This window comes from Habropoda laboriosa, unplaced genomic scaffold (genome assembly GCF_001263275.1).
Source record: "Habropoda laboriosa isolate 0110345459 unplaced genomic scaffold, ASM126327v1 scaffold1020, whole genome shotgun sequence".
In the NCBI taxonomy this organism is placed as follows: Eukaryota; Metazoa; Arthropoda; class Insecta; order Hymenoptera; family Apidae; genus Habropoda; species Habropoda laboriosa.
In genome coordinates, this window is record NW_017101109.1 from 390,934 (window position 1) to 404,628 (window position 13,695).

Below are 13,695 nucleotides of genomic sequence, written 5' to 3' on the forward strand. Positions count from 1 at the left end.
GACAGGAGCGAGCTATTAAGTTGAAACTTGACAGTAATTCACAGTGTACTCTCGTTGGCAGTAAAAAGTGCAATCATTATCATGCTCGTTTATTAAAATGGAATCGGGTTTCTCGAATTTGCGCTGTTATTAATTTCCACATTAATAACAAAAGAGAAACTAAATTACACCACTACTTCCATCATTGAATTTACATATATCAGCAGCGAATACCAAATGACACGTTAGTGACACGGTGTGTCACAGTTCGCATGTTAGCGACACATTTCACAATTGCACATTTAATAGCCATGGGTCAAGGAAAACAGAGGGTACTAATTATCTGCAAACCGTGCAGGTGTTCTATTTTCACTTTAAGGAACTCATTTCCACGGAAGGAGGTGCAGCCGCGCGAGAAATAATATTTCTGTACAAGCGGAATCCAATTACAGAACGTTACTGTTGCGCGCGTTGAATGAAAATTTCAAACGTGTTGCATATGTAAAAAAGATCGTAATTATTAGGCAACGTGTGTCCAACCTAACTGTCATTCTCACGTGTGTGCCGAATATAATTCGTTTAAATATTTCAGACGCGTAGCAAAATTAAAACAGTTCTCGCTGGAATATTTAAGGAACCGAAATTCGAACGATACGGGGCGAAACAAATTCCGGATAATTTTCCTTTCGAAACGAAGCTGCTGCACTTGCAGCTCGTTCTTTCCCTCGAACGTGTGCACACAGGGTCGATCGAAATCGCGAGGCGCGTAAATCGAGGTTCCGTGAGTCGCGGGCGATCCGCGAACTTCCAGCGACCGGAAGCTCGTAGAATAGAATTCCTTGCAGGAATTCCATTTTACACGGCAGTTGCCGCGAGCCAGACGATTCGATTCCGTTCCGAGGCGATTCATTCCACCTCCTGCCCGAACAAATAATTTTCCACGCTCGCCGAAAACCTATCGCGAGATCAAATACCACAAATTGTCTCGAACGTATGTGACGTAGGAAAAACGCAATTTATCGCGGCCTCGGCGAACGCGTAATTTTTCTGGCCCGGGAGTAATTTCTCGCCTCACGTTGCTTTCGATAAATTGCATCGCGTTTCATCTCTCGTCCAGTCGCTGTATTTCGTCTTTCTTATTATTCTCCCTTTGAAAGTGTAAGCTGAAAACGAGTCGTTAGGAACATTGGCTCGCGAAAGGAATTTTTTGGGGAAATTATCGCTGTCCTGTGTTTCGACTAGAATCAAATTTCACGTGTTTCGTGTAAATTCAGTCTAGCAGAAACATTTTTAGAGCTAAATGTATCTGTGAAACTGTGCTCGGGAAATTTTCCTGTCGTACTTTCGACAAGTATGCAATCTTAGAAAAAGACGTCAGATTGAATCCGAAAATTCTCACGGAGAATGTAGAATTCTTGGGATTGCTGGAAGATTTTCTGCCAGTCGAATCCAATCGTCCACGCGTAGTATTCAACTTTACTGAACATCTATCAATTTTCTACCGCAACCTCATAACAAAGCGTATCATTTCGTTATTCCACATTTTTTAGCCTATTGTAGTTACCAAACAAAACAACCCATTTCGACTGACAAATTCATTTACCCTTACATAGTGAACAATCTGCTACTACACACATTCTCTAAATCACTATGCCCACTTTTACGTGAAAAATGCGTGGCAACTGACTCTCGCAAAGAAAAAAATTTAATAATCATACCCACTGATATAAAATATTAGAAAAAAAAATCCGTACGATAGCACGAACGAAAAATGCGTTCAGACGCACGAAAGGCCAGGCCGTATCGCATAATTTCTCCATTTCGAGTGCGTCCCCGTTACTGTCCTCCGCATCGTTCGAATAAATATCGCGGCACGGTCGCGTGCGCGAAGCAAAAACAATTCTTTCGTTAATTTATTAGCCGTAGATCACTGTGACAGGCCTGTGTTTCGGGTTTCCCCGGGCCTCTGGGTTAGGACAATTTCGAGGATCAGCGCGGTTTCTGGCCGTGACACCAGCGGGGAGCGGCACGCGACGTCCGCAGGAGATCGATCGTTAAGGGCAACGCGTTTCGGACGATTGACCGTGCAAACGAACCACTTCCTTTTCCGGATCGTGTCTGCGACCTCCGGCACACGAAACGTCCTCGCTGAATGGGCGGGAGGGAGGGACAACGACGGACAAGGGACGCCCTTCTGAGGCGTCGAAATCTATGGTCGAAGGGTCTGCAACTCTCGCGATTTCCGTTTTTCGAAATTATGTTAGGGAGGCGGGCAGAGGAGCGTTTGGTACAGGAATCGATCTCTGTTATTTATGGTATTTTCATGTGTATTACACTTTTCGAGTTTCTTGTTGGTTATTTAACAACGGAGGGGAAGAAATGTGGATCCTTTTGTGAAGCATACTAAAATTCACCGAATCATATCTATTGAAGTATTTCCAAATTTACCAAATGAATTCTGCTGAATATGAATAATTATTTGAAAAATTATTTTAGTTTCTCGTTTATTCCGATTAAATATTTGTCCGTTTTTATTCCGGTGATAAAGTTGGAGTTTTCTGTTTAGCCTCTTCTGACAAATGGATGATATTTATTTCAAGATTGTTTATAGCTCGGCAGGACGGGGGAATAAGCTATTGTGGACATAAAATTCTCGCGGTGCTAAGAATATATTAGAGAGGTGACAGGTTTGAAGATAAGAAATTCAAGGGACGTTGTAGAAAATATAGAAAGATGGAAATGTCTGACGTATTTTATTCCGACGTCACGTGCATCGATATTTATTTCGGCTTGCAATTTGCCACGAAACGTTTCTAAATAAAGATTTCCAATTTGATTATTTTCTCTTCTAACAGTCACACGTATTCTTTATTCTATTCTTCGTTTTATGCGTCACAACGTGTGGCGATTTATTACCATTTATTAACATTCTTCGAGTTATTTCAAACGAAGGAGATATGAATGAAACTTGTCAGACGAGTCCACGTTTCGCATTGCGACCAAAGAAAGCATTCTATAGGACGGTCACGTAAGCGAGAAAAATTTGAAAAAGCTTCTAGAACTTGCTCTTTCTAAACTCAGCTAGACTGTGTACCTTTCGTCTTTAAGAAGACTCGTCGCCACCGACGTATACATAGGTGTTTGCAGACACCTATGCAAAGATACGAACGTACAAACGTAACTCCTTCTTCAACCGGTTCTCTAAATCTAATTAAGGCATTCTTGTTTCTAAGAACTGGAAATGTAATGCAGTAATTGTGTCATTAACCCTTTGACGCCTCGAAAATAATGCTTTCTTTACTAATTACTCTTAACGAAAATGAATTGAACTTTAGAGTCATTGATAAACTGCATCCAACAATATTACATAATTCTTTTCCAGTCCTTTAAATCTAATTATAAGAGAAGACACAATGCACTAATTTTCCATTAACCCTTTGACGCCTCGAACATCATCCATTTTTCACTAATACCTTCTAAGAAAAATCAACGAAGCGAAAAATCATTAATAAACTACATCCAATGATATTGCATAATTTTTCCCAGTACTTTAAATCTAATTATAAGAGAAGACACAATGCATTAATTTTCCATTAACCCTTTGACGCCTCGAAAATAATGCTTTCTTTACTAATTACTCTTAACAAAAATGAATTGAACGAAGAGTCATTGATAAACTGCATCCAACAATATTACATAATTCTTTTCCAGTCCTTTAAATCTAATTATAAGAGAAGACACAATGCATTAATTTTCCATTAACCCTTTGACGCCTCGAAAATAATACTTTTGCACTAATACCTTCTAATAAAAATAAATGAAACGAAAAATCATTAATAAACTACATCCAACGATATTGCATAATTTTTCCCAGTACTTTAAATCTAATTATAAGAGAAGACACAATGCACTAATTTTCCATTAACCCTTGGACGCCTCGAACATCATCCATTTTTCACTAATACCTTCTAATAAAAATAAATGAAACGAAAAATCATTAATAAACTATATCCAGCGATATTGCATAATTTTTTCCCCAGTCTTTTAAATTTAATTAAAACAATCTTCCTTCTAAGAAGAGAAGGCACAATGCACTAATTTTCTATTAACCCTTTGACGCCTCGAAAATAATACTTTCTCACTAATACCTCTTGAAAAGGTGAATTAAACGAAAAATCATTAATAACCCTCATCGAACGATATTACACAACCCCTCGCCTCTCTCAGCACGAAGAGAGCACCACGCAACGGAACTGGGACACCCGACCAGAATCCCCTTAGCAACGAACGCGTTTAATAGTTGAAGATGTGCCGTGCAACTTCCGTTCGAATCGAGAGTGTAACATCAAAGAGAGCCATCGCAGTACTCTCTCTCCACGTCGCTCAGGTAAAGACACGTCGCCGGACTTGATACCGTGTTCTATACGCTTTTTCTCTATTCCAACGCTGTACCTCCATCTGTTGACCTTATTCCAGCCGAGGTACATTCGTAAGGGAGCTTTGGAAAAGGCGCGTCGCGATCCGCACAATGACACGAGTGCAGACCCTCTTCTTCGCGCTCGCGAAACGCTCGAGGGCCATGCACTCGTGACGCCTCTTCGCGTTGTGTAAGGTCGACCGTGTCGAGCAGTCGACGGGCTGTAAGAAAGGACAGACGAGGAGGGTGGAAGACGAAGGAGAGACGAGAACGGCTGACTACGAACGTCAAACGAAATGAAACGAATGTAAGAACGAGAGCAGAGATCCTTGATTCTCTGGCCTCGTGAACGACTCGTAATTATGGCGGTAGTCTTCGAAATAGAATTTTCTGCCTTTCGTCGCGTCGAGTCATTCAGCCGCCGTCGTGTACCAAGGAGAACGATTCATTCTACTTAGAAGCGAACGAGCTGAATCTCTTATCGACCGAGGGTGAGAGAAGGACGAAAGTGCAGGAACGCCTGGAGTAAAATGGACGAGCAAACAAGGTTTAAAAAGTATATTGCGTTGAGTGTGCGTTGTTAATTGAGTTCGCCGAGGATCGTTTGATGTTTGCGTTCTTAATGATCGTCCCATTTCCGGTGCTGACCCATCAGCAGCCGCGCCGCGGGATTTAATCTCGCAGCCCGGCCTTTAATCGCCTTTGCCTCTATTATGAGGCGAATGTTGCGGCATTTAAACGCCGGTGAAGTGAAATGGCGGGAAATTTTTGTTCAAATTTAAATCCATGTGTTTTTCAACGATTTACCTTTGTTCGTCGAATCGTGGGATTATTCGTCGAACTGTGTTGTGCGTTTGAGTGAATTCGATCGACGATAGAAATCAGGATGAAGCTAACCCTTTCTTTTCTCTTTCTGTTGCAGAAGGACGCGCTTAATTTGGAGCCCGGCAACGTGGCAAATTGCGTGTCCAAAGGGAAATCAGAGGTGAATTACTTCTTTATTTTATTATCGCGTTTACCGGGGCTCGAGCTCGCGTCGCTTCTTTCTTTTTACGGAATTTTAATATCGGCGTAATCTAATTAACGAGTCGCTTGACATAGGAGCACGGAGGTGGCGTAATTACGAGAATATAGAACGAAAGGACTTAGCGTTTGCGCGATAGAAAGAGAGGATAAAATTTTCGCGAACAGCAGGTCTCCGATGCTAAAGGCGGGAAAGAACAAACGGGTACGATTTCCTTAGATTTGCGCGGCGGGAGAGGAGCAAACGGGAAGGAGTGGCCGGTTTCTACGGGCTTTGACGAGCATAATAGCGGCGCGTCGTTCGTGTCAAAGAGAAAAAACGTATCGATGATCCGTAGCGGAACACGAGCTAAGGGTATAATTAAAAGTAGATGAATAAAGAAGAATTGCCCGCGATATTTCGAATGAAACGCCGGCTGCACGCGAGATCGTTTATCCCGTTCTTTGCGAGGTGAAGTAATTCGAGTTCATTTGAACTTGTTGTTCCACGTTTCACATGTAAAATAAACGGGATCGCGAAGGAAAGGACAAAGTGGAGCGCGAGAGGAAGACAGGAGAGAGAAATAGGAGAGACACGGGGTTTAATGGACCGTGTGTTTCCGTTTGTACGACTGCGGAATGTATTTCGTCGAAATTTGATATTGAACAAATTCATTAAAACCTGTCAACGAGCTCTGCGCAACTTTTATTGAAACGGAATATAATGGAAACATCTTTAGACGAAAATGTTTTTCCATCAGTTCGAGGCATTCGTTTTATGGAGTATCGATCGAGCGGCCACGTTGACGTTGCCTTAATTGAGGAACAAATTCGTTCGTCTGATGACGTTTCCAATTTGGCGGTGATAATGTTTCCATATAGCGATAATTTTCCAACGAGATAGTGGAACCGGACTCCACTCACGCTAATTGGCCATTTTTCAACAATATTTACGCTCGTGCGCGAACATCGTTCCCATTTCGTCCATCGAGCCTGTGTTCTACGGTATTTTTAAAGTAATTTCGCAAGAGGTGCCTGGAAATATTTATTTCAATTTTCGTGGAAGTACTGGTCATCGCAAATATCCACTGAAAAATACTGTAAACTTTCCGAGCAGTCCAATACTTTTCGAACCTACGCGTGCTCTCACGATTGTCTGATCTTGGCAGGTCTATACTACTTACTGAAAGTGAAGTCTATATATGAGAGGGTTAAATAAAGTCATAGTGCTGGCAAGTCACATTTCCCAAAATTTGGACTAAGTGCAGAAATGCAATCTACACCTGTCAAACTATTAAAAAGACAAGTGAAGTAGGTTATAAACTATTAAAAAGACAAATGAAATAAGTTATAAATTTGACGCTGTAAAATTTATTTGATCATTTTCAATCACATTCTCTCTTTCACAGAATAAGAAAATCGTGACCTACACCACTATAGCTTTAACCCTTTCATATGTCGATGTATATCCCTAACAATTTGTTATTAAGAAAATTTTTAACGATAGTTTAATCGTTGCTCACATTTGCAGTAGTACGTTTCAAATTTAAATAAAAATACCAGCTGATCCGTGGATAATGTTCAATCTCTTTTTTTTTATCGCATCGTCATCCCTCAGATGCAGAGTGACTTTTTAAGGTGCACACTTTCGCCGGGCGCTTATCGCGGCTTCATTCGGTATTCATCGCGTACGCAACGACGAGGTGTAAGGTCCACGCAAATATTCTCTACGTGACGACAAAACCAATTTATGTTCGCGCGCGCCAATTCGCCTGCGAAATACGCGGTAGCGACGTGATCGACCATGCCGGAACCCTTTGCCTCGATCTCGTTCTCTATAATTTTCGGAAAAATCCGTGTCCACGCATCGAACTCTTGTCCTCTGCCTCTCTATCCACACCTTCTCCCTCCACCGCTTTCCCAACCCACGTTTCTTCGCACGTATCCGTGGAAAATTCAATTTTCTTCCCCTTCTTTCGCAGCACTTTGACTGCCGGAATCACATAAGGGTGATCCAGCCAATGGGGGACGGCAATCGACTCTACATGTGCGGCACGAACGCTCACTTGCCCAAGGATTGGGTGATTTATGTAAGTATCTGTGTGTTTGTTCTTCATTTCGACCGCTTGTTTCGCCGAACATCGTCGAACACTCTCGATTTTCGAGTCGAGAGATTTTTTACGGTTTTCTATCGAACTTCGTATGCTGCGGGTGGAAATTGAAGCGAAACTTCGGGGCCTGTTTCGTTTCTATGTGTTTACATTGATTTTTTATAAGAAATTTCGTAGGAGAGATTTTTTAGAATCTGGGATTGAACTTTTTATGCTGTGGATGAAAACCGAAATGAAACTTTGGGGCTTATTTAATATCTACAGAACCACACAGACGGTTTATACGAAATTTTGCACGAAAGATTTTTAGAATTTTGAATTGAACTTTGTATGCTGTGGATGAAAATTGTACCGAAACTTTGGGGCCTATTTATTTTCTATACGACCACGTACAGTGACCGAAAGAAGTATTCATACACCCTATAAAATGGAATAACTTTTTTAAAATTGCGCCAAACGACTTGAGATTTTTGAGAAGTTAGAAAGATTAGTTTACTAGATAATGTGTCCAAAAATTTTTGAGAAAACTGCAATTAGTTGGAATCGCGAAGAAAATAACGAAGGTCACTTTTACAACTTTTTTATCTGAGCTCGTAATGCAAATTTAAAAAATACGTTTTGTAAATCTATGTCAATTATACACCGCTGAAAATTTCATTGAAATCGGTGGATGGAGAAACAAGTGACAGGCTTGTAAGAATCTGCAGATTTATTACAGTTCTAGGCCGAAAGTCGTGAAATAGTGCGATTTTCACAATCTTTATCCGTTTGTGGCTCATAGCAACATTAACTGATTTCGATCAAATTTTCAGCGTGTGCATAATTGACATAGATCTACAAAACGTATTTTTTAAATTTTCATTACGAGTTCAGATAAAAAAGTTGTAAAAACGGCCTTCGCTATTTTCTTCACGGTTCCGACTAATTGCAGTTTTTTCAAAAAATTTTTGACACGACATCTAGTAAACTAATCTTTCTAACTTCTAAAAAAAACTCAAGTCGTTTGGCCCAATTTCAAAAAAGTTATTCCATTTTATAGGGTGTACGAATACTTTTTTCGGTCACTGTAGATTTTTAAAAATTGTACTTTCTAAGCAGAAAATAGCTTATCAAAATTTTGCACTTTAAAACATTCATGTATATTAAAAAAATTAATAATTGAAGAATTAAGAGAAGTTAATGTTGAAGGGCATTAGAGGAGCTGAAATTTAGTTGCCGCGATATACTGCATCAATGTTGCTGCTTCGTTGCCGCGTAATTCCGGTATCAATTCGTCGCGCGGAATCTGTCACTAATACAACGCCATCGGTGCTGTAGTTACGCAGCGAGGTAAATGAATCGTGCGTTCAAGTATCCGTGTAATGAAGTCGAAGAATATATTGGTCTCGCTTTGTCGAAGATTACGACTCCCGTGCGTGTAATAGAGTTTCGCACGGTAAACGTGCCGCTTTTGCGTGGAAACATGTCGTTCTGGCCCCAAATTTTCCGCCACATATAAATACCTCCGTTCTTCTTCGACGTGTTACCTTCCAACTAACTTTTAATTCAAAAATAACTTTCGCTACATTACAAAAAAAAAATTGTTCATTTCATTGTAATATTGGATGATTGCAAAAATTCGCGCCCAATTTTCATGTTACGTTCCTATCGAAAGACACACCGCTTGTGTTTTATTTCCAGATAATTATTCGTTTCGTTTAATTTTATTTTCAAATGAAATGCACCTTTGCACACACCGCTTATGTTTTATTTTAAATCGAGCACGAACTTTTGCAATCGTCCGATAAATGTAAAAAAAAAATTGAACATGTGTTATACAAATAAGAATTTGCTATAATTTGCGTATAAAGACGGACATTCGTTCGTTTAATAGTGAAATTCGTATAAAAGAAAACCCGCAGCTACGAAGAATTTCACGTAACTGTTAGCACGTGGTCTTTTTACCGAATTTCGAGGGTTCTAAAGAACACCTTAAATTCCACACGACACGCGGAACGCGTTAAAAGTAAGCGAACATTATCGTTTCACGTCTGTTTACCCAACCTGAAATGTCTGCCGCAGAGCAATCTGACCCATTTGCCTCGCCACGAGTTCGTCCCCGGCGTGGGAGTGGGCATAGCGAAGTGTCCTTACGATCCTGCGGACAATTCGACGGCGGTCTGGGTGGAAAAGGGCAATCCTGGGGACCTGCCAGCTCTTTATTCCGGCACCAACGCCGAATTCACGAAAGCCGATACCGTAATCTTCCGTACGGATCTGTACAATTTAACCACCGGTCGGAAGGCGTTCAGCTTCAAGAGGACGCTGAAGTACGACTCGAAATGGCTGGACAGTAAGTACCCTTCTGCACGGCAATTTCTTCTTCTTTTAGCCTGAAACGAGGCAATATCCGCGGAATTAGTGTTCCCACCTACCCCACCGTCACGGCCGGGCACAGCCTAACAAGATGGAATCGTCGTAATAACGCTTTAAATTCGAGACCGGTGTTATCCAGACCGAAGATTTAAAGGTATCGGTATCATCACCGAAACGGCTACAAGATTTCCTTTTCCCTTGAATCCGCGGATAGAGGAGTATTATTGAGCAGCTTTGCAAACTATTTCTAGCTTACCGTCCACTTCAAGTCGATTGTGATCTTGGAATAGCGGTAGAAAATGTGTCTTGCTTTAGCTCTTCATCTAATTGGTGCAAGTGTAATTTTCATTAATACGAAACTCAATTTAATTGAATTTCAATTATTTCGTGTTTTTACTAAGTTTGTATCTTCTAAACAAAAGACACAAGTTTTGCTACATTTTTGATTCGCTTCAAGTCTCGTCGCTAACGACAGAAAACTCGATACGACTTCGTGAAATGTAGTCATATTTACAGATACGTGTCTACATCTCACGTACAATGCGATATCAGCTAACGATCCTACGGCACGGTAAACGGAGACACACTGGGAAGCTCCTTAAGCTCTGGAGTTTAACTTGGACAGCCCCGCTTTAATTGATCCTTGTTGACTGTTGATTGACAGCTAACTGCTTCGGTGATGAGTTCTAACTGATTAGTATCCTAAGACTAATACCCCTGACACCTCTCTGCCACCGTAATACCATCCGAAATTCTAAATACTTCTTAATCAACGAACAATTAACACGAGACTCTGAATCACTACGTAACGTTCGCTCTGAATTTTCTCCATTTCCAAATTGTATCAAAATTCAATCCTATCGCGAACATTCTCAAAGTACCCGCACGGTATTGAGAAAACAGCCGTAAAATTGAAAACACGAATTTCTCACCGATACTGAATATTCATCGATCGTTCGCCAGACACCAAAGAAGTCAGCGTGCACCACTTAAAGGCGCTCGTTACAGCGCCGCGACCCATCAACAAAGAAACTTTCATTAGAATCTGAATGCGGATTCTCCGGTTGGAAATACGCGAAAGAGAGGAAAAAGGAGAGGAGAGGTCCCTCTCGTTACAGGGCGCGATAGACCCTTTGAACCAAAGCCTGAATGTTGCAAGAAACGCGTACCTCGCTTAAATAGTTGCGTATAAAGCCGATACCACGGCGCTTGTTCTCCGGAAACGGGCGAAGGGGCCGTGTGGCAGTGCCGTCTTTTCAGCGTGTCGAGGCTTTCCACGAAAAACCGTGTAAAGAAGGTTGTCACAGGGGAAGGCAGAAAGTGGTTTGAAGGGTAACTAGTATACCGGAGGGCTTTGGAAGAAGGGTGTAGGTTCTAAGAATCGGCGGAGCAATAAAATAACACCCGACCAAGATTATCTCCGAGTAAATGCTTCGTTCGTGCTGCCCTTTTCTCTGGAAGAAGAGAGTTTACTTTTTCTCTCTTTTTTTTTTTCGTATGAATGCTGGAGAAACGCGCCCTTTGTATCCCGATCTTTAATCAGTTTTAGCAGCAGGGTCATCGAATCGGATAGGGTGAGAGGGATTATTGCGATTCGTGGGATTTTTCGTTACCGAACGAAACACCAGCTGGAATTCGCGAAGGGGGGAAATTGGAAAATGTAGATTAGAACGTGTTCCGGGTGCCGGATCGTGGAATGCGGTAATCAGATCCAAACGCGTCCGAGCAGCTTTGATTTGTTTGTATTACGTTTGTTTCGCTCGTTTCACTGCGATCCGACTGTTTGCCTGCTTTCTTCCTCGTAATGGCGGGATTATATTAGCAAAGGTAGAGTGAGGGTGATTATTCGATGGTGTAGAAGGGTAAGAATGATTTTTATGGCGTTCTACTTGAACAGTTAGCTTGATTGTAATGCAGTAAAGGCGCGATAATGTGTAATTTAGCTTCCTTTGAAATATAAATAATTAGCAAGTGTTAGTTCCATTTTGTAGATACAATAGAAATTTATTCTTCGTCTAAATATCCCAAGTGTGTTATCAGCGGGGGTGTACATATAATATTGTTCCAATGGTAAAATTGCCAAACTACTAATTAAATGATTTGATCCATTCAATTCATCAAGGTATAATGTAACAAATTTTCTTAAGTGTACATCATTTTGTTATACAATTCATAGATAAAATCGGTGCAAGGACGATTTAACATTATTTGACAAAGTGATTTTCATCTCTCCCGAAAAATTAAGTTTCTACAATTTAGCAAATGTACCATAGGACCAAAAACATCGAGCATAAACAACAGCACACACAAAACTGGCTGGAACTTCTCAAAGAAAGCGAAAGCAGCTGCGCCAGAGTGAAAACACACCTAAAATCCACCCCCCTTCTATCCGCGAAGAATAATTCAGTCACGTAGTCGGTCGCGAAACAATTTCATTTGCGCGCCGCGTGCCGCGAACGTTTCTTACGGGTAATTGGGAGTGGGGGGAGGAATCATAAATCCCCGGCGAAGTTATCAATTAATTTCAACTTCGTCCCGTGTATCTTGTCTACGGTAATTCTCTCCTGGCGAAGTGCACGCCGCCGTGCGAAATAATAGGCGGCCCTGGACTCTGCCGGTTGCCTTACATTTCTCAGGAGGGTGTCGTTCCTAACCTTCGACCTCGCATTTCCCACCTCGCCACTTTCGCGGAGCCGACTCGCGAACAGCGAAAGGAGTGAAACGAGGTGAGGGAGGAACAACGTCGAGACCCCACTTTGTATCTTTCATGCTTCCTGTGCCCCTTTCTCCGCGTTCCCCTCTCCTTGGGATGCATGATTAGCCGTTTGTTTCGTCCTTTAATTTGAAGGCGGCACCCTTTCAACCCGGCCTCTCCCCTCTCCATGCCCTTTTGCCCCCGGAGTTTAGAGGCCGGGGACGTTAGCATCAAGAGTTCCCCGCATCGAGTTTGTCTATTAACAGAGGCGTTGATTAAATACGGCGAGGAGACCGGGAGAAGAGAGACTGATAGGTTCACGTGCCTCTCCTCGCTGTTTCCGGACCCTTCCCTCGCCGATTCACATCCCTTCGTTACTCTCGGCCGTTGCTCTCGTTCGTGCGTACGCGGCAAAGTATGTAGAATGAAGATCGATGCGATTTGCGGGCGCGAGCAACCCGGAGGGAGATAAAGGATCAGGCGCTTGGAGAACGGAAGCGGTAAGCTGGAGGAAAAAGAGCGACGGCTGCTGGATGGAGCTTAACAAGCCCTGAATAACCGATGACGATCGGCCACTTTCACGGATCCTTGCCCGTGTCAAATGACGATCCGATGCTCCACGGTCGTTTGTTTCCTTCCACGGGACGCTGTCGCGTCTCTCTGGAGAATTTCTTGGCTTCGTTCTTTCGCGCCGGCGTTCCTTCGTATTCAACGCCGGTGGAGATTGTGAAAAATTAGGAAATCATCGGTGTAGATGTTCCTCGCGCGGAACAGTTATTTAGATAGAGACTAGATTTTTATTTTTTTCTTCTTTCGATTTTCAAGTATGCATTCTCATTCTTGATAGAGAAAATCCTACAATTTTACGAATACACGTATTGCAAATGGGAAATTGTCAGGCGTGCGAAAAATACTCGACGTTAATACAGTCCTCTTCGTTCCATTCCTTCATCCGAAAGCAATTAACATCAAGAACCGGGGACAAACGTCGCGTTTAATTGAATCTACGAAACGCAAATTCCCCCTCAGCCTGAATCAAACTACGTAGAAACTTCTGCGCGAAAACTTCACCGCGAATCAACCATCGAGCAGTGCCACGCGTCAGAAGTGGAAAAAGATTGACACGGTCAATTTGG

The 13,695-nt window shown here is 42.0% G+C and overlaps 1 protein-coding gene across 1 annotated transcript in view; it reads left to right on the forward strand.

Moving 5' to 3' along the window:
* The window catches only part of LOC108578037 (semaphorin-2A), an 81,016-nt gene that overhangs the window by 58,098 nt on the left and 9,223 nt on the right, over positions 1 to 13,695 (forward strand). The window contains exons 4-6 of the mRNA XM_017941283.1: positions 5,319 to 5,381; positions 7,381 to 7,488; positions 9,571 to 9,841. Coding sequence (XP_017796772.1) covers positions 5,319 to 5,381; positions 7,381 to 7,488; positions 9,571 to 9,841 — 442 coding nt within the window. The remainder of the gene's footprint in view (positions 1 to 5,318; positions 5,382 to 7,380; positions 7,489 to 9,570; positions 9,842 to 13,695) is intronic.